Source organism: Ovis aries, chromosome 14 (assembly GCF_016772045.2).
Source record: "Ovis aries strain OAR_USU_Benz2616 breed Rambouillet chromosome 14, ARS-UI_Ramb_v3.0, whole genome shotgun sequence".
NCBI lineage: Eukaryota > Metazoa > Chordata > Mammalia > Artiodactyla > Bovidae > Ovis > Ovis aries.
The window spans coordinates 35,895,017-35,914,081 of NC_056067.1; the positions used below are offsets into that span (position 1 = coordinate 35,895,017).

Below are 19,065 nucleotides of genomic sequence, written 5' to 3' on the forward strand. Positions count from 1 at the left end.
TGAGAGGTCATGGAGGATTGTGGCCAAGCTGAAACAATGAAAAGCAGTGGGTAAACTTCCTTCCCTGTGGAACAGGTAATAAAAAGGGAGTGAAATCAACAGCCCTCTCGTCTCATTTATTAAAGAAACAGTAAGAAAAGATACAATGCGGGAAAAACACCAACCATCCTTTCACATCAGGCTGAACAAAGCACAGTGATTTCTCCCCTTTATCCCCCACCCCCACCCCAATTCCCATAATCCCATCCACATCAGTTTAATCTTGAGGTTCTTTGATTGGGAGTACCAGTGGAGAGGGAGTTGGATGAGCAGTGGAGCCTTGGTTCTAGCTTCCTCTAAGTCCCAGGAGAAGGAAGCTGCAGACCCAGTCAGCCAAGCGGATGCTGAGTTTGGTGGCTCTCTGAAGTGGCTGCACTTCCCTGTTCCGTGTTCAAGTCCGCAGGGGAAGAAGGTATGGCAGTAGAGGATGACCAGGTCAGTGCTGCAGAAGCATGGTCCTCTCACCAACACATTTCTAGAGAGCAGTGAGCTCATTCTCCAGTGGTGAGCAGGGGACTATGTATGAATTGGGACCTGCAGGCCAATGTATCCCTGAGGAAAGGTCCACAAGAACAATTCAAGAAACTAGTTAAGAAACAAGGGGCAGAAAGCTGTGGGACAAAAGCACAGCAGGCTCCTGAAGGCTGGAGATTCCTTCTCTCAAGGTAGGATCATTCCCACCTGCCAAAGTCCACATCCCACAGTTACAAAGTTCCTTCAGTCAAGAAAGACGCAGAGTGGGGAAAAAGGCTCATCTGAACCTGAGCCCCAGGTATGTACTTCAGATTGTAGTTCCATATCTACTACTTCACCTGTCCAGAACCACAGTGCCTGGAAACCAAGGTGGTCCTGGAGAGAAAATGGTGTTTAAGGGGGTAACATTCCATTTGGGTACATTGCAGCCATCGGCCCCCCTGGTCTGGGGAAAGCAGCTGGGTTTGTGCCAGGGAGGCTCCCTACTCTAGGAAATGGAACCAAAGTCTTGCTCACAGGGCCATTCATTCTTGGAAAGGAAGCTGGGTTTACACCCAGGGCCCCAGTTGGCCTTGCAAAAGGAGCTGGGTTGATACCCACAGGGCCTACTGGCGAAGAGCCTAGGGGCCCTGGAGCTGGCCTGGGGAAGGTAACCTGACCAGGGCCTAATGGGCCAATAGACCTGGGGAAGGTAGCTGGACTTGGACCCTGTAAGCCAGTGGCCCTTGGGAAGTTAGCTGGGTTGGGGCCTAGTGGCCCAGAGGCTCTTGGGAAAACTGCTGGACTTGAACCCTGGAGGCCAGCAGACCTCTGGAAGTTAACTGGGTTTGAAGCCAATGTGTTAGAAGACTGAGAGAAGGCAGCTGGGTTCAACCCCCCTGCACCTGTCCCCCTTGGAAAGGGATTAGCATTTACTCCCATAGGACCAGCAGGCCTTGCAAAATGAGCTGAATTAGGGCCAACAGGGCCAGGAGCCCTTGACAGGGAAGATGGGTTTGGCCCTGGAAGGCCAATTCCCCGAGAGCCAGGCCCTGAATTTGGGCCTATGGGGCCAGGAAGTCTGGCCATGGAAGATGGGCTTGTGCCCATGTTTCCAGAAACCTGTGAGAAAGAAGCTGAATTTGCTCCTAAAAGACCTGCTGCTCTCAGAATGGGAGCAAGATCTAGGCCTTGAGGCCCAGCCATTCTTAAGTTAAGACCAGATCCTGTGCCCAAGAGGCCACCTGCTCTGGCATCCAGATTAGGGCCTGGGCCCAGGCCACCTGCCCTTGGATTAGGCCCAAGGCCTGGGCCCAGGCCACTTGATCTTGGGTTGGGCCCAAGGCCAGGACCTGGAAACATACTTGACCTCGGGGCAGGGTTTGTACCTACAAAGCCTGACCTCAGATTGGGACTCGGTCCAGGGCCCAGGCCAACAGGTCTAGGATTGGGGGGACCATTTCCAGGAGTCAACAGGACACCTGCTCTCAGGCTGGGTCCAGATCCAGGGCCCATGGGGCCACCACTTCTGGGGTCAGGACCTGTTCCCAGAAGACCACTTGGCCTTGGGTTGGACACCGGACCTGGCCCTGGGAGACCCCCTAGCCTTGGGTTAGACAGAGGCCCTGGGCCTGGAAGAGCCCCTGCCCTAGGATTCAGAGTTGACCCTGGGTTTGGGCCCAAGAGCCCACCCGGCCTTGGGAAAGAAACTGCACCTGTGCTAGTGGGGTTCATCCCTCTTGGGAAAGAAGCCAGGCCTGGGTCACGAGCACCAGCAGGGAAAGGTGCTGGATTTGAAGCCAGTGAGCCTGATGAAGTGGGAAAAGGAGAGGGGTTCCTTGGAAATGGGGCCAAATTTCCACCAAGAGAACTGCTTGCCATAAGGAAGGGATCCGAGTTCAAACCCAGTGGGTGGCCTGTGTTTAGAACAGGACCCCCCTGGGGTCCCAGGGAACCGTCCAGCCGTCCTCGAGGTGGCAGGGGGGCACGAGTCCAAGGAGTTGGCCGCTCTCGAGGGAAAATCCGAGGTTCTTTCATACTTTCTTGGGGACGTTGGTGATGATGGGCTTGGGGCGAGTTTTGAAAAGGATCTTGTTTCTGATGAGTGCTGTCACCAGGTACCGGGTGCCACTCTCGCAGCTGAGTTCATCACAATCCTGCTCCCCGGGAGTGTGTTTCACAAGGACGGCAAAAGGTTTCTCCAGGTGGATGATTTTCCCATACAGGATATGATGCCCCACGATCAGCACAGGGATTCCCTTTGGCAGAACAAGAATGAGATGCCTAAGGCTCAGGGCAAAGTCATGATATCCAAGTGCCTTCCAGAGACGCTCTCAGGAGACAATGCTGGCACCTCCACTCCCTCTACCACTGCTGGGAAGCCACAACGGACAACCCACCCTCATATCCTTTTTCCTCTTTCCGGCCCCAGGTAAGAGAATTGCTACTTTCAGAACTGTGACCTTTCCAGATTCCCCAAAGCTAAATTACCCTGCTACTGCAGAGGTCGGGGGTGGGGGGGAGAACAAGTGGGGCTTGGCTAGACCCTGAATAACAAACCTGAGGGCAGTCCTCACTGTGGGTCCTGGGAGCACCACCTTGGTGTAGCTTGCTTTCCTGAGGCATTAGGCAGGGAAAGAAAAGTCCCCTCACCTCAGTGGTGTAATGTAGGTCTCCCAGGAGGTTTCCAGCTAATCCAGTGCTGTGGCGAGCCTCGATCTCCCCCTGTAGTTCCATCAGCACCCATTCTGCCAGGCCTCCAGCCCCAGCACTGCAAGCAAAGGGCTGGCGGTTACACTATTTTGGAGGGGTGAAGGATGAATCATAGTGTCCTACACCACCATTCAAGGCCCAAGGGAACTCCTTGTTGAGCAAAAATTCTTGGGAAATTGGGCAGTGCCACGCACTGAACTCAAAACTGAAAGGCTGGGATTTGTGCCGGATGCATCTGAGGACCCCAATTCTTTCAGGGAAATTTCAAACCTATATAGACTTGATCATTCAAGCTAAATTAAAACCCTCAAAATTTACTCACCTGGAAATAACAATCTGCACCATGAGCTTTACGTCTTTAAAAAGCAACAGAAAAGAAGCTGTAGAGAAAAAATATATTTTTTAGGATAATCATAACGAATACTGTGTGCCAGGCACTTTCTAAATGCTTTAGACACATTTAATTTCATTCCCCTAACAACTCCATAGCATATACATTTTTTAAACTGGTATTATACATAGAGAATTCCTTCAGATCACCAAGGGTCAACTACAGTGTGGAAAGTTGATAGGTACCACAGTGTGTTCAAGGTCACATAGCTACTAGTCAACTAGCCAAGATTTGAACCCAAGACATATACTGCAGAGCCCACCCTCTCGTCAGTATGCTAACTTGCCTTTCTCAGGGGCATTATATTTTCCATTCTGTGTATGTCTAAAAAACTAAGGAATTATTTTAGATTTAACTTTTTTCTTTGGTGATGGTGTAAGTGGATGTTTGCCACTTTGGTTATATTTCAAGATTCAAAGGATCTCTCTGAACTAAAAGCTGAGAGAATGGAAAAGGTCCTTCAGACTTTAGTGAATGGTAAAGCTTATTTCTAACGTGACTCTCATCAAACACATTGCCCATCTTTCATTTAGACACTAAAACAACCCTGATGCTTAATCCTTCATTTTATACAATGGCCCCACCTGGTGGCAAGTTTGCAGAATGAGTTAAAATGGGACATTTTTGCCTGAAACTGGCTTCTTATACTTGTCTTCCTAAGAAAGGTATATTAACGGGGGGACTAAAGGGATGGGGGATCTAAACTATGACTTCTGTACAAATCTTTCCAATGAATAGATGAAGCCTAGTGCAAGGTTATCAGATCAGTGTTTACCAACTGTAGAACAAGCTAATAGGTATTATTATTGTGCTCACCATTAGCAAACACCTGCTTAAACAGCTTTCCTTACTGACATGTCAATCTTTGTTTTGGATCTGGAGGGAAAAGTATCAATATACTCCCAGCAGCCCTGTAAGACAGCAGAACCTCTTTCTCTTGAGCACCAAACACACTTTGGAACCATGCGGCTGGTCAATTACTGGACTTCAAGTATAAATAGCAGCTATTATTTATTCCAGAGAAGGCAGTGGCACCCCCAATCCAGTCCTCTTGCCTGGAAAATCCCATGGATGGAGGAGCCTGGTAGGCTGCAGTCCATGGGGTCGCTACTGAGCGACTCCACTTTCACTTTTCACTTTCATGCATTGGAGAAGGAAATGGCAACCCACTCCAGTGTTCTTGCCTGGAGAATCCCAGGGACAGGGGAGCCTGGTGGGCTGCCATCCATGGGGTCACACCGAGTTGGACACGACTAAAGCGACTTAGCAGCAGCAGTATTTATTCAATTTTTACTATGAATCAGATCCTGTGCATATATATTATGGGTGGTATCTCATTCAACTACTGTGAGACACGGACCTCCCCGTATTTTGCAGATAAAAGTTACTGAGGGATATACTCTTGCTTATATGTGGCACAAACACAGCTAGCAGGTAGCAGAGCCAGTGTAAAAACGTAGGCCATGTGACTTCACACTTGTAATCAATACCTCTCAAACAGGGAGAAAACCAAGCGAGGACAAAAAGGCAGGAAAGCATCAGGCAGGCGCTGCTTACATGCATTTAGCAAGAGCTACATCCAGAGGCATGCTTCAATACGCCAGGCCTGCTGCAGCACTGCCAAGTGTGGTACCCCTGACCACAGGTAATACACTGGCTCAGGCGAACAAAGGTCTGACAGGTAAGAAGGCCCTACCTCCACCGTCAGCAGACCAACCAAAGCACTTTTAATATTCTCCCAAGGTCTCCTGAAGGAGAAAGACTAACAATTTAAAATTAGAAGCCCTAAGTTCAGGTTCCAGCCTGAAGTGTGGACACTCATCACATACAAGTCACTGTGGGGCTAAAACCTAGACTGTCGGCTTCATTTAACTATTACGAAGACCAAATATTATAAGATGTGGAACTGCTTTAAAAGACTAACATATAGCTAATTTTTCAAAGGATAAGTAAATCAGCATTTCCACATTATAACTATGAAACTTAAGAGCATGATAGGTACATTTTAGCCATAAATCAAAAAAGGCTCAATAACTGAAAATGAAGTTGTGATGTTTCTAAGGGTTAATAAATACATGTAGATCAAGAAAGAGTTCTTGTAAATGAGTTTTTAAAATTGTATTTATTTTTTGACTGATAACTGCTTTACAATATTTGTTTGATTTAAATAAACTTCTGGTGACTGATGATACAGTGTATTTTCCCTGATAAGTGCAAGTGATAATAAAATACAGGTAGTTTCAGAGAAGCAATAAAGTGTTCACACAGATACACATTTTAGGAAAATCATGGCAGGGAAGGAGATTAATCTTTAAGACTTCTGACTCTAAGGAATGTACGGACTATTTAGAAAAAGGGGATTTATTAATATTAATAGAAATATTATTGGTGCATTCCCTATTTCCTGGACAGTCTCCTGCCAGAACAAGAATTCAAAATAGTGGCCTACTTAGGGCTTTCATTGCCATGGGCCTGGGTCAGAGAACTAAGAGCCCACAAGCTGCAAAGTGTGGCCAAAAAAGCTAAATAAATAAAAACAAAAACCAGAAAAAAAGTGGTCAAAGTGGATAAAGGAAAACAGATCCCTGGTAGCTGGGTCAGAATAGCTGCACCTCCATACTTGCTATTGCTTCAACAAGCCTACACAGCTCTCTATCCACTTACGTAGGCGGCCCTGCCTGAGTACACCTATTGATACAGGCAGGCAGCTAGCAATTCTCCTAAAAACAAAAATCCTGTGACCTAAACACTTTAGACCTAGACCTAATGAGGCTGGAGATGTGACGACAAATGAAGTTCACACCCAGCTTGCAAGAGTCTAGCTCATAGGAACCCGTGGACTGATATGGCTGTATTTATGTACATGGGGGTGTATTTACCAAGTTAGTATTAATAAATAATGCAGGGGAACTCATCCCTTTGAATTTTAAAATTCTCCTTCAGCACCATAAAATATCCTATTGGCTGAATCAGATTATTCTCTTTCTTGCTCTGTGCTCTAAACAGCTGTTCTTAAAACTAGGTATGTTTACCTGGGCACTTCACTAATAACACACGTAATGGAGGTGCATTTCACCCAGTGTGGAGATAACTGAAAAAAACATGAGAACATGCAGTCCAATCTGTCCCCATCTCCTTGAGAGCAGGCAGAGCAAGTTAGTAGGAAAACAAAGAGGTGAAGAAGTAAAATACAAGTCAAATCCTATTGGTAACAAGTAACATTATAATGAAAAGTTTTTGTAAAACAAAGAAATTTCTAAGTCTTCAGTCTCAACTCATTCCAACTTTTACAAATAACCAAAGCAACTTTTAAATGTCTGTTCTAAGGTACTGCTTGTGTAGAAACTGCAGCTGTTATCAAGAGCAATATCTGAAGGCACAGTTTGACCAATGTACCGTATCAAATCATGAAGCTAAAAGTCAATGGAAAAGATTGCCCAGCACCTCTCTCAACAGCCTTGAGTTTAATCCCAAATTTAGATAGGATCAACTGTCTTTGGTTAAGAATAATAATTCCAAGTTCCTATAGAGCCAGAAGAATTTTATGATCTCACTTTTCAAAAAGATGTTTAAATTCAATGTATTTCAGAGTGGAGTCTCCAAGGCCACGACTACAGTATGAACTTGGAGATGGAAGGTATGGAAAAAACCAAACACCTTTTCCCTGCAATGAATTATTTTGACTCCCTATCCTCTCTTATAAAAGGGGAAATTTTTTTCTACCTAAGTTTTTGAGGCTGTTACATGGCTAAATAAATACATATGTTCTGTACTCATTAGTCAAATGACTTTAGCTATGTAAAAGAAACTTTTTAAAAAGCACTGTGTACATTTTAACTCCTATCTTTTTCCTTTATGGAAAGACAAAAACAAAATGTCTTTTGGGGGAGGCTAAAAGATTTCTGGAAATAGTATCTAAAATTTTTTTTGAAATATCTGAGGTTACCTCAGATCATTCCCAATCTTCAGACCTGGAGTTATTTTGGAGGTTACAAGTAAAGCTGAAACACTGTTGTTTCTTAAGACAGTAGTCCGGATACTTCAAGAGGCCTGAACAAACTACAGAGTAGCAAAGGAATCCCTTCTTCTCAAAACAAATGCATACTCACAATGGGAGCCCTAATCAAAACTCAAAAGGTTTGTCTGAAATCAGACCAAATCTGGGATATATCTTAACTGTCATTTTGAAGTCAGTTACTATTAAAGTTATTAAAAACCTGAAAAATCGAAGTGCCACCAGTTTCTTAATTAGGAAGAAAAGTTCAGGCAAGGCATTATATTTTTAATACAGAAAGCTTCATTTCTTACATAGCTAAACCTCTCTGAACATTTCCCTGGATTTTTTTTCATCCTGCAAACAAGGCACTGTCTGTCACTGCCTTTTTACAGTGAGGAAACAAGCGTAGAGAAGCTAAAGGTTAAGTAACTGGTCTAACACCTGAGAGTGGCTGCTTCGGAATATGACCTGACTGTAACTCCCCCACAATCCATCCTTTCCTGCGGTCCTCTCACATAGCACCCCCGCCACCCACCATGCCTCATGTCTATAGAGGAACTTGCTTTATAAACACTGCCTTTCTCACAGCATCTACCACAGGATGGCAAATAAACCACCTATGAGGAAAATCTTACACACTGCCACTATGACATCTGTGGTGTAGGCAGCTGAAATCAAGTAAGCCTGCTTTTCATCATATTCAATTGATGAGGCTTAAGTTTCTAAAATCCCTAGAGATGTACTCAAGGTCAGCTCCAGGATTCAAAATTATAGCCCAAACCCGTTTCCTTGTTAGACAGTCAGTCAAAAGAACAGAGCATTCTTTCTCACTGATTCATCTAATCTACAAAATTTTTTATCCATCGGTTTCTGAATTGTTAATATTACTAAGCGCTTAACAGAGAATAGCAATGAGCAAGGATCCTTAATAATGGTAACAGCTCCCAAAATAAGATATAGCAGAAAGTGTGGTATGTACAGTATTAAACAGAACATGCAGCTTTTATGGAAACAATGGGCTCTGACTCAATGGTTTAACCCAACTACACAGAATTAAATTTTATTAGAGCTAAAGTCTTTTTAAAATTGTTTTCATTAGGCCCTTACAAATTTATATTTGCAAATTGCTGGGCCAACAATTAGCATTTACTGAGTCCTTATTCAGTCCCAAGGACTCTTCTGTGTTCAGGGATTTAGTGAGAATTCATTGTCAGAACTGCCTTCTGAGTCTACCATCTTTCTAGCCTATGTATGATGGAGGTAATGTAATCTTATGTCACAGTTTCTCCACCAATAAACTGAACATAAAAAGAACCTATCTCAAAAAGGTTGTTTTATTAAATGAAGTTATGAATGTAAAGTCCTTAGCATGTGCCTAACATATGGTAAAACTTAGGGTCAAGCTATTGATTACCTGGAGGAACATGGCATTTTCTTAGTATATGTCCAATAGAATGACTTTACACTGTTTAATTATTAATCTTTATAGTGGACTAAAACATCTTATAAAAGCAGCATGTTGTAAGAATAAAGTCAAGTTTACTTTATTGATGGGAGAACAATTCAAACATGGCAGGCAGGGTTTACCAAGCTGCTTCAGGGATTAAGTTCTGGAAGGTTTTCTTCTCTAAGCATGGTAGCTATTTCTCTGTGTGCCTTTCCAGCAAAAGAACAATTCATGAACTTTTACATACAACTGGATACAGATTACTTTTATTAGCAGTGTTACTGTGGTTTTGTGACTGATGGGGATAATCTAAGTTTCAAGGGAAGACCTTGTCTCTTGACAGACTTATTAAGTGATAAAATCCAGTTTCTAAATGAAAAGCCTGCTCTCCTCCGACAAGGGGCCATGGAGGGTAGGTGGAACTGAATGCTTCCGAACTTTTCATTAGTGAACAGTGTGTTCAAAAACGTGTGTGGACACTATGCATACATGTGGGACTTTCCCATCATGTTTTAAGATTCCCATGATGGAGGGAATCAATTACTGGTATTCGCAGACAATAGGTAGAAAAGATGGCTTCAGTCGTTCTGAGTTACTCCAGTTTTCTCCATCTTCTGCTACTCTGCGGCCCCATCTACCCTTCCTCCTTTTACTGCCCTGAGCCCCTCCGTTGCCCAAAGTCCCTTCTTGTCTAGCTCTGCTTGAGGTCTCCCTCTATACTGGATTTCCCTCCCACGAGCCCCATCTTCACCATCTCCCCTGACCCCCTCCTCCTCTCCCTGGAAATTGAGCTACAAGCACTTCCTATTTCTAGCCCCTCCCACTTTCTGGGACTTCTCCGTCCGCTTCCCCTCTCTTCCCCACCCCCACCCCATGACCCCCCCGACTTTCTCTAGGACCTCTTACCAAGACTTTCTCCTACCTCCCAAGGAAACTATATTTTAAACTCCACCCTCCAACCCCAGAATGGTCTTTCCAAACCGTTCACCCTCCTAAAGATCGCTCTAAACGTTATTCCTCTACCACCCTCATCTTCCAAATCATTCCCTATGTCCCCCAATTCTTAAGTACTTCGCTCCTCCAGGACCCGACTCCACCCCACTCTTCTCCGGCCTCTCACTCCACCCACAAAAGCAGCTGGATCACTCTCCAGACAGTCTCTTCCTTCCAGTCACCCTCCCATCTACCGCTCCCAATAGCCTCTTCCCCCCAAGATTTAAAAATGTCCCCTCCAAAGAACTCACGGTCCTACCCCCCGCTTAGACCCTTTCTGATGTTCCCGCTACTTCCTGGGTTCCAGGTCTCCCCCACTCTCGCAAGCATCGCGTGCTGGGTTCCCTCCCCACCCAGGGAAAAGCCCCTTCCCGCACATACCTCGAGATTCCGGCCCGCGCTGCCCCCTTCTCCGTCCTCCGCCCGCGCTCGGCCACTCTTTCCGCCCTTCTCCCGCTCCGCCCAGCTCGCTCCCTTCCCTCCGCCTTCCGACTCCGCACCGCTCCCTTCTCCGCAATTCCCGGCTCTCCTACCCCGAGGGCGCCTCTGGGTCGCCCCCACCTCTGCGCGGCCCTCCCCGCTCCCCTCCCCCTTCCCGGCCTCCCCTCCCCCGCCCGCTGCTCCCCGCCCCTCAGCTCGCCATTCTTCTCCTCGAGCCGCGCGCCCCGCCCGGCCCCAGCTTCCTAGCTTCCCGCTCCCTCGCACCCTCGCCCCCCCATCCCCGGCTCAGCCCTCGCTCCCCGCGGCCTCCCGCGCTCCCTGCCCGCGGCCTGACCTGCAATGGCGGCCGCCGATCGCGGCGCCGCGCGGCCAACGGGCGACAACCGAACCTCCCGCCGCCGTCGCCGCCGCCGCGAGCACTGCCTGCGCACTTCCGGCCTTGCGCCGCGAGCACTTCCGGGGCAGAACACGCGGGCGCGCGCACGTGGGGCCGGGGCGGAGAGAGGCGAGCTCCCTAAGTGGCGAGCCCTTCCACCGGTGAGTTGGGGAAGGGGCGTAGGTAGTGGGGATGGAATGGGGTTGTATCTAGCGAGTGCGGCTTGCTCTAGGTCGGCCCCCCGGGAAACTCGCCGATTCCCCTCTGCCGAGGCCGGGTGGGGGCTACTCCAGACATCCCCGGAGAGGGAATGGGCGGCGGAGCCCTCGCGCGCCTCGGAAGCACGCATAGCCTAGCTGGGCCGAACGCGCCTTCTCTCCTGGCAGATTCTTCACCTTGAAGGGAGATGAGTAAAGGGGCGAACCTGACTCGAGTGCGTCTGTTGGCGGCGGCGGAGCTGGGGATAGAGAAAGTAATTGACAGATGCCAGATCAGTCCTGTCGCTTCATCCCGCTAAGAAGCTCTTGGTTTTTCCTGCCCATCAGCTCCACCGTCACCACCGTAGTTGAGTCTGTGATTTGCAGACTTAGCATGCAGTGGAGATGGAGATGTTTGCCAAAATGCAGGTTCCTTGACCTCCTCCCACCCCCAAAGACTGGAATTCTAGAGCTATGGATTAGTACCCGGAATCCTGCCTTGTTAGAGATCGTTTTGGTTTAGGAGTTCTGCGGACCTGACTTTGAGAGACTCCTTTAGACTGTCAACATTTCTTGCTTTCTTAGAATGATCGAGGTATTGATCCTCTTCTTAACCACCCCCAACCCCAGAAACCTCACGCACCAAATACGAAGGAGACTTTAGTTCTGCCTCGAATACAATTCCTGGAGAAGGAAGTGGCAACCCACTCTAGTATTCTTGCCTGGAAAATCCCATGGGTGGAGGAACCTGGTAGGCTACATACAGTCCATGGGGTCGCAAAGAGTTGGACACGACTGAGCGACTTCACTTTCTTTTCGAATACATTTGGTCAGCTCCTTGTGGCTCCATTCAAGCGCGCACTCCCAGTAAAAAAATGAGGTTATGTTCAGTCTTTTGCTCTAAGATCAAGTTTTAGATTCTCACCTCTCTTCCTGGAGCACTTCCTTTGGGCAGTTTGCGGGATTGCTAGGAGGCTGGGTGATGCTCTATGTGTTGCTTTTTGAATTTTTTTTTGTGGAAGAATCCTGAGCTTCTGGAGACTATTTGATAGATTCTGTGTGGACCATTAAAGCATCTTTAGTTGAATATTTTAAAATGAACCTCAGTCAGACTTCCCAGGCGGTCCAGGGATTAAGACTGGGAGCTTCTAGTGACGGAGGCAGGGGAACTAAGACCCCATATCCTCCCCACCCCCAGTTCCTGCCTGGCCTTCTCCCCACCCCCCAAAAATGGGGAAAAATAGAAATGAACCTCAGTGAGATACATTTGGAGTCTGCCACATAGAACCGTGGTACTGTGCTGCGCTTAGTCAATCAGTCGTGGCCGACTCTTTTCCACCCTATGGACTGTAGCCGGCCAGGGGCCTCTGTCCATGGGGCTTTTCCAGGCAAGAATACTGGAGTGGGTTGCCATGCCCTCCTCCAGGGGATATTCCCAACTCAGAGATGGAACCCAGGTCTCCCTCATTGCAGGCTGATTCTTTACCATCTGAGCCAGGAGGGAAGTCCAGAAGAGTGGTAATAAAAGACAGGAGATGTGATATACTGCTGTTTAACAATGATTCTTTTCTCCCCTCCTAGGAATGGGTGAATTTAATGTCCATCGAGTGCGTTTCTTTAATTATGTTCCATCAGGGATCCGCTGTGTGGCTTACAATAACCAGTCAAACAGATTGGCTGTTTCACGAACAGATGGCACTGTGGAAATTTATAATTTGTCAGCAAACTACTTTCAGGAGAAAGTAAGTCATTTGGGAGCCGGATTTGGTGGTGGTGATGTTAATTTTTTTTTCTTAAGTTTAATTCTGCAAAATCTTCTGTCTTTTTTGTATTCAAGGAGATCAGAAGAAAATGACTCTCCCCTACTCTCTCTGTTGTTTAGAAACAAAGAACAAATATACACTCTCTTGTCTGACTGATAAACTTAGAGCTTCAGTCTATGTAATGTTGGTTAGAAAGAGCCTACCTAGGAATTGTGGTGCTTACTGCCATTTGGAAACTGATGTTTACTAGATCTGTTGTCAAGATCATTGCTTCCTATCAGTCTCTGCACCATTGTAACTTTAGTAAAGTGGCTTTTCCTGCTGTGTTATTACCTATTTCACTGTTAATTCAGAAAAAAATGATGAGATGTTTTAATATCAAACTTTTTGGTGATGTGATAGCAAGAAGATGAATTCCTAAATTATCTATTTGAGAGAAGGTAGATTTATATACCTAATGTTTGGAACTAAAGACGATTTTAAATTAGGTAAAATATCATTTGGGTATATGCACAGGGCTATTACAGCAGCCTATTTTTCAAAGTCTCTGATTACAGATTTCAGATGCAGCAAAATAATTCAGTTCACATTTACTGAGTGCCTTGCATGCCCTCAACACCATGATACAGATGAATAGAAGGAAAAATGAATGCAGTGTCTTGCAGCGTAGTACTTGGAATTTAGGTACTCTGTAACTATTTCTAAATGACTGCAAGCATTAGGCATTAAGATGAATGTCAGAGGCCCTACCTTCAAAGGAGCTCAAAATCCAGTGGGGGAAAGATGAGTATACGGTTTGAAATAGTGTGGTCAGTTTTATGATAGACCTAAGCATGGGCATAGAATCTTAGTAGAGAGGTGCCTTGCTCTGATGAGGTGGGTTTAGGATTCCTGGAAAGGGATGACTTACCTGAGCTGACCCCTGAAGCAATAACAAGAGTTAAGAAATCACTGGTCACCAAAAATGAGTCCCATTCTATAGCATGAAAAACATGCTGTGATGCGCGCTTGTTGTATCCTGTGATTTTTCTTGTTATTATTGTTGCAACTATATAATTGTTTATATATTTGTTTAATGTCTTCTTCCCTCCTGAACTTCCAATTTTATGAAAAAGGGATCTTGTCAGTGATATGGCTGTATTCCCAGCATTTAGCAAGTGCTTAATACAAAGGCATCACTGAGTTAATACATGTTCAACGGGTCTTTACCTAGTACATCTTATTTTCCACTCCCATCGGTTTTCTGTTTTCTTGAACAATTAATTCAGTCTAGTCTTCCACTTTGTTTCCTTGTTCCCTTCCTGGCTATTCAAGATTGATTAGCTTGGGTGATCACTGTCAGATCATGAGAGTGAAGAGTAGGGACTAGTAGTAAGGAGAGTTATCTTCAATTTGTGTCATTGACTTTGGCAATTTGGGCAGACCATTTACAGATGCTCTGCTTTTTCAAGTTCAGCTAGGAAAAATTGTATCTCTCCCGGAGAAGGCAGTGGCAACCCACTCCAGTACTCTTGCCTTGAAAATCCCATGGACGGAGGAGCCTGGTAGGCTGCAGTCTAGGGGGTCATGAAGAGTCAGGCAGGACTGAGCAACTTCACTTTCACTTTCATTCCCTTTGGTGGCAAGCAGCTATAAGAATAAAATTCCTTGATTGTATGAATGCTTTTTGAGCAAGAAGAAAACACTTAGAAATCTGAGACTTGAATGAAAAGCTGGAGTGAGCTGCATTCATTTCTTTTATTTTCATTTTTTAGACAACATTTATTGGTGAAATTGGCCCACAGTAAGCAACATGTTTTCAAAGTATACATATTGATAACTTTTGACACATATACACCTTTGAAAGCATCGATCAAGATCACTACAATGACCTTTAAAAATCAGATGACATCAAATACAATTACTTGCAGACTTTATTGTCTGAAACATTTTGCAGAACTAGTCCTAGAAAAAGAAACAAAACCAACCGTATAACTAAAATGTGAGCCTAAAAAAATGAAAATATCAGTATCATGATCTTCAGATAGTGTGAAATTCCACACTAAGTTATTTCTAGAGGGGCATTTTAATTTTCCCCGTTTACCTGTGATCACTCAGTGCTGGCAGCTGGTGAATTCACGGTGGGTTGAGAAGTTATTGTGTTTCTGTAGTTTTTCCCAGGTCATGAGTCTCGGGCCACAGAAGCTCTGTGCTGGGCGAAAGGACAGCGACTGTTTAGTGCTGGACTCAATGGAGAAATTATCGAGTATGATTTACAGGCATTGACCATCAAGTATGCTGTGGATGCCTTTGGAGGGCCCATCTGGAGCATGGCCGCCAGCCCCAGTGGCTCTCAACTTTTGGTCAGTACGCAACTATTAGTCATCCAAACCGAGATTTCCTCTTGAGCCCATTTACACTTGCTTCCCTGTGTTCATAGGAAGGTAAAGTTATGTTGTGGCCAGTCGCAATTCCAGTCTGAGCCGAATTCCAGCAACCAAGCAATCAATTGTACCTGGATTCCAATAGGAGATACACGATTGGGGTTATTACTGGAGATGTAAAAATCCCTTGTCCTTTTGCACCCTTTCTGCTTCTACTTTGGATCTTGTTTGTTCATTAATGACACCAGAGGTTTCAGTTTGGTTCAGCATCTCCCAAACTGTGTCCTTTGGAATTGGGAGATACAGACACTGTCTTTTGTTTGGCTGCGCTTTGTGTTTTATGATACATTTTGCTTCAGAATTACCACGTGTTAAGTCCTTCCGTAGATTCACAACACACGTTAGTATATTAAGAGTTCTGATAGGTCTTTTTACAAGTCCACTTGTAGAACCATGTTTCTCAAAAATTTTTTGAGCACAGACTTAAGATTTCCCTCCTCCCCGCGCATTCTTACCATTAATTTTCTGTAATGAGTTACTGATTTTTTTTTTTGGTACTATTTTACAGTATCTTGACATATCTCCATGAAGGTGACACAGTTAACGGGTGTTTAATTCAGGCCTTCGTATCTAGCACAGACATGCCATGAAATCCTATTTCTCCTCCATGTCCTGTGCAGGAATTAGGCCACTCATTGGCCTGCTTTCTGGTTGGGATGTGATGGCTGCCAGGAACCAAATTTCTTGATACCAGTACTTTTTTCCTCTCACAAACTATTTTTCCTCTTTCAGAGCAAGTGTTAGCTTGAGGGAAGAAATGTATATATTTTAAATGTGTATATTTGGTTCTCTAAAATGCTTTCTTTGTTTTCCACCCCCTTTTCCATGATAGGTTGGCTGTGAAGATGGATCTGTGAAATTATTTCAGATCACTCCAGACAAAATCCAGTTTGAAAGAAATTTTGATCGTCAGAAAAGTAAGGGTTATTTGTCATCAGGGCAGTGAGTAGTGTTAACAAGAAGTTTTGTTTCTGTGCCACTGGAGATGGGATACTTTCCTATGGGTTCAGAGAATATTTTATCTGTGTGCCAACTTTCTGCGATGCAGGGTATATGCTAGATGCTGTCCTTAGCTCAGGTTCTCTTTACTGTGTAACATAACGTAGCTATGACTACCTGGTTAAGTAATAATAGAGAAAACTGGCAATCCAAAATAGGAAAGCAAGTGTTTCTATGTGAATCAATTTGTTAGTTCTCACTCACTTTAGTGAAGTTTTGATGAATGTGCATAAAGTCTCAAAACTAGGACTTCGCTGTTAGATAGGAGCTGTGGTTCTCAGTCCTGCTAGTACATTCAAGTTGAATGTGGGAATTTTATAGCCAGTTGTCCCTGTTCCAGCTGCACCTACTGACACTGACTTCCAGATCAGAGATTGGCAACCTGTTTCTGTAAAGACACCAGCTAATATTGTAGGCTTCAGCAAAGTAGTCCTAGATAATGCTTAAACAAATGGTCATGGTTGTTCTCACCTAAAACTTCATTAACGACAGCTCACCCCAGGTTGGCCTTTGGGTTGCAGTATGCTGACTCCTCTTCTGGAGAGTGCTGTCTGAGATGTTCTCTATGTCCAATAGTAATATTTATTCTCTGTTCATCAAATCCCTGTATGTTTGTTTTTAATATCTTGCAGGTGTTCTTTTTTTTTAATTACAAAGGTGACACAGTGTTGTTAAAAATTTCACACGTTTGGCTAAGGGTGAAAGAAAAGAATAAGTGGCTCACCTCAGTCTGTAGGCAACATTTTAAAATGAATCTAGACCTTGTTGTATCTTCGAACGGACGGATACATTTCCAGGAGTGCTTGCACTTGCTTTTCAGCTTTTTTTTTTTTTCATTTGCTATATCACAGACATCTTTCTGTGTGAGTTGAGTTGTGCCCATGTGAGTGGCATTCCATTTTATGGTGTTCCATAATTTGTTTGATCACACTCCTACTGATAGATACTATTATTAATATATATATATATTTTTACTACTCAAGCCAGTGCTGTAACGAACATTCTTTTCTTCACTTGGGCACTCTAGTAATATTTCTCTGTGGTGAAATTGACAGTGCAATTGCTGTGACAGATAGGCACGTTTAAATTTTGTTTGGTTACTGCCTGGTCACCCTCAGAAGGTTGTGCTTGTTTACAATCCTATCAACCATTTATCCATTATTAAAAGCAAGCATCAAATATGTCATGTGAGTCCCAGGAAAAAGTTGTTCCTCACCTGTTACAAAACAGTTCTTCACAAAAATGCAGCAGGTGAGCGCTAAGGCTATAGAACGCTAGTCCTGTAGATCACTGTGGAAAGAGAACTCAGTTACCGTTTGCTGTATATGTACGTGTATGTCACTTTCTCTTTGGTTGTAAAACTCCCCAGGTCGAATCCTGAGTCTCAGCTGGCATCCTGCTGGTACTCACGTTGCGGCTGGCTCCATAGACTATATTAGCGTGTTTGACTCCAAATCAGGTGACTGTTTTTCTCAGCTCATTTGGGATGTGGGTCTTGTTTGTCAAATTCACATTTCTCTGTTTCCAAAAGCTGTGTCCTTGTGCTTTTACCAACCTTCTGAGTTGTCACTGTGAATTTCATATCTTTCTTAGATTCCTACTGCTGCTTTTAGGAGAACCTTGATTCTTCAATTAAATACAGTATTTTTCATCATAAGAATTCACACTAAAATTTGCCTTCAACTCTTCATAAAAGAAAGTGTCTGTCTTTGAGGAACCTAAGTTCTTGGTAACACAGTAACGTATTTCCTCTGCTCTTGGCCTGGAGGATTGGCTGATGGATTCCTTCAGTGATGAGACTGACTTCAACCTGTTAGGTGGCTGGCTGTACTCCCCTCTAAGATGAGAGGATATACAGGACAGGGATGTCGCCTTTTTCTTCCTCTGTACTGCTTAAGCAAGTTTTTTATTGTTATCAGTCATATGCATATAGTCAAAGAATTCCTTAAGGCTTGAATCCCTTCTCCTGCTCCTCAAAGGCAATAACCTGCAACTCTTAGCTGTTTCTTTTGGTATTTGTCTCTGTGCTATACATAGTATGCTTAAAATACTGTGTTGTATTTTCTCAGTTTTAGCCCCTTATTTATTGACTTCCACTCTATTAACCCTCTTTCTTTGCACTTTGCCACATGTACCCATATTTCTTCTTGATCCTCCCAGTACGGTTATTTTGCAATTTTGTTCAGATTAGCAGTTGATGTTTTTAATCTCAGACTATATAGGTACTACTTGCAGAGTAAATGTCTTTTCCTTCCCTGTATGGTTTTTTTTTTTAATTTTATTTTTAATTGGAAAGTACCCTGTATTCTTTTCGTTAATATTGTGTGTCTGTCTCTCTCTCTCCTGTGTGTGATTGATACATATATCAGTAATTCATCTCTACATTCTTCTAGTTGTATAAGGTAGGTTCAGCTACATCTGGTTTTCTTTCTCATTTTGGGTGGGGTGGGGTACTCTGCACGGCTTGCAGGATCTTAGTTCCCTGGCCAGGGATTGAACCTGGACCCCTGCAGGGAAAGCACCAGACCGCAACTAACCACGGACCACTAGGTAATCCCCACTTCTGGTTTTCTTTCTACTGCTTTCATCTCCTTGAAGGATTCTCTCCCAGAGCCTTCTGCCCTGCCTCAGTCGAGTGGAGCCAGTTTCTGGGCCTGCTGCACAACTCTGAGATCTTGAATTCTGGTTTTTCAACCATTCCGGGAATTCCCTTTGCTTGTCTCTCACGTGGAGTTCCCCGTGGCCATGTCATGCACTTTCCTAGTTTATCACTTTGTTTGGTGGATCCTGAGAAAGGGTTTTTATGAGAAAGAATTCTAAGTTGAAAATTATTT

General features: G+C 44.5%; 3 protein-coding genes across 6 annotated transcripts in view; 1 reads left to right on the top strand and 2 right to left on the bottom strand.

The window, feature by feature from the left end:
* Positions 1-95: 95 nt before the first annotated feature.
* On the bottom strand, positions 96-2,730 carry DERPC (DERPC proline and glycine rich nuclear protein). The gene has a single exon (XM_060398450.1). It carries the CDS (start codon positions 2,527-2,529, stop codon positions 907-909), a length of 1,623 nt encoding a protein of 540 aa, XP_060254433.1. The 5' UTR covers positions 2,530-2,730; the 3' UTR covers positions 96-906.
* On the bottom strand, positions 96-10,908 carry CHTF8 (chromosome transmission fidelity factor 8). 2 transcript variants are annotated; one of them, XM_015100514.3, is made up of 4 exons: positions 10,808-10,908; positions 3,527-3,584; positions 3,145-3,262; positions 96-2,750 (listed from the first exon to the last, which is right to left on the bottom strand). In XM_015100514.3, the coding sequence occupies exons 2-4, from the start codon at positions 3,547-3,549 to the stop codon at positions 2,526-2,528; spliced, it is 366 nt and encodes a 121-aa protein (XP_014956000.3). In that variant the 5' UTR covers positions 3,550-3,584; positions 10,808-10,908; the 3' UTR covers positions 96-2,525. The 2 variants fall into 2 exon arrangements, with proteins under 2 accessions (XP_014956000.3, XP_042087783.1); XM_042231849.2 differs by lacking the exon at positions 10,808-10,908 and adding an exon at positions 10,414-10,563.
* Positions 10,909-10,936: 28 nt separating this feature from the next.
* Positions 10,937-19,065, top strand: part of UTP4 (UTP4 small subunit processome component) — a 29,826-nt gene continuing 21,697 nt past the window's right edge. For 2 of the 3 annotated variants that reach the window (XM_042231845.2, XM_004015097.6), the window contains exons 1-5: positions 10,937-11,010; positions 12,628-12,788; positions 14,960-15,151; positions 16,065-16,149; positions 17,601-17,690. In XM_042231845.2, coding sequence (XP_042087779.1) covers positions 12,630-12,788; positions 14,960-15,151; positions 16,065-16,149; positions 17,601-17,690 — 526 coding nt within the window. In that variant the 5' untranslated portion in view covers positions 10,937-11,010; positions 12,628-12,629. The remainder of the gene's footprint in view (positions 11,011-12,627; positions 12,789-14,959; positions 15,152-16,064; positions 16,150-17,600; positions 17,691-19,065) is intronic. The other variant, XM_042231846.2, reaches the window with a different exon arrangement.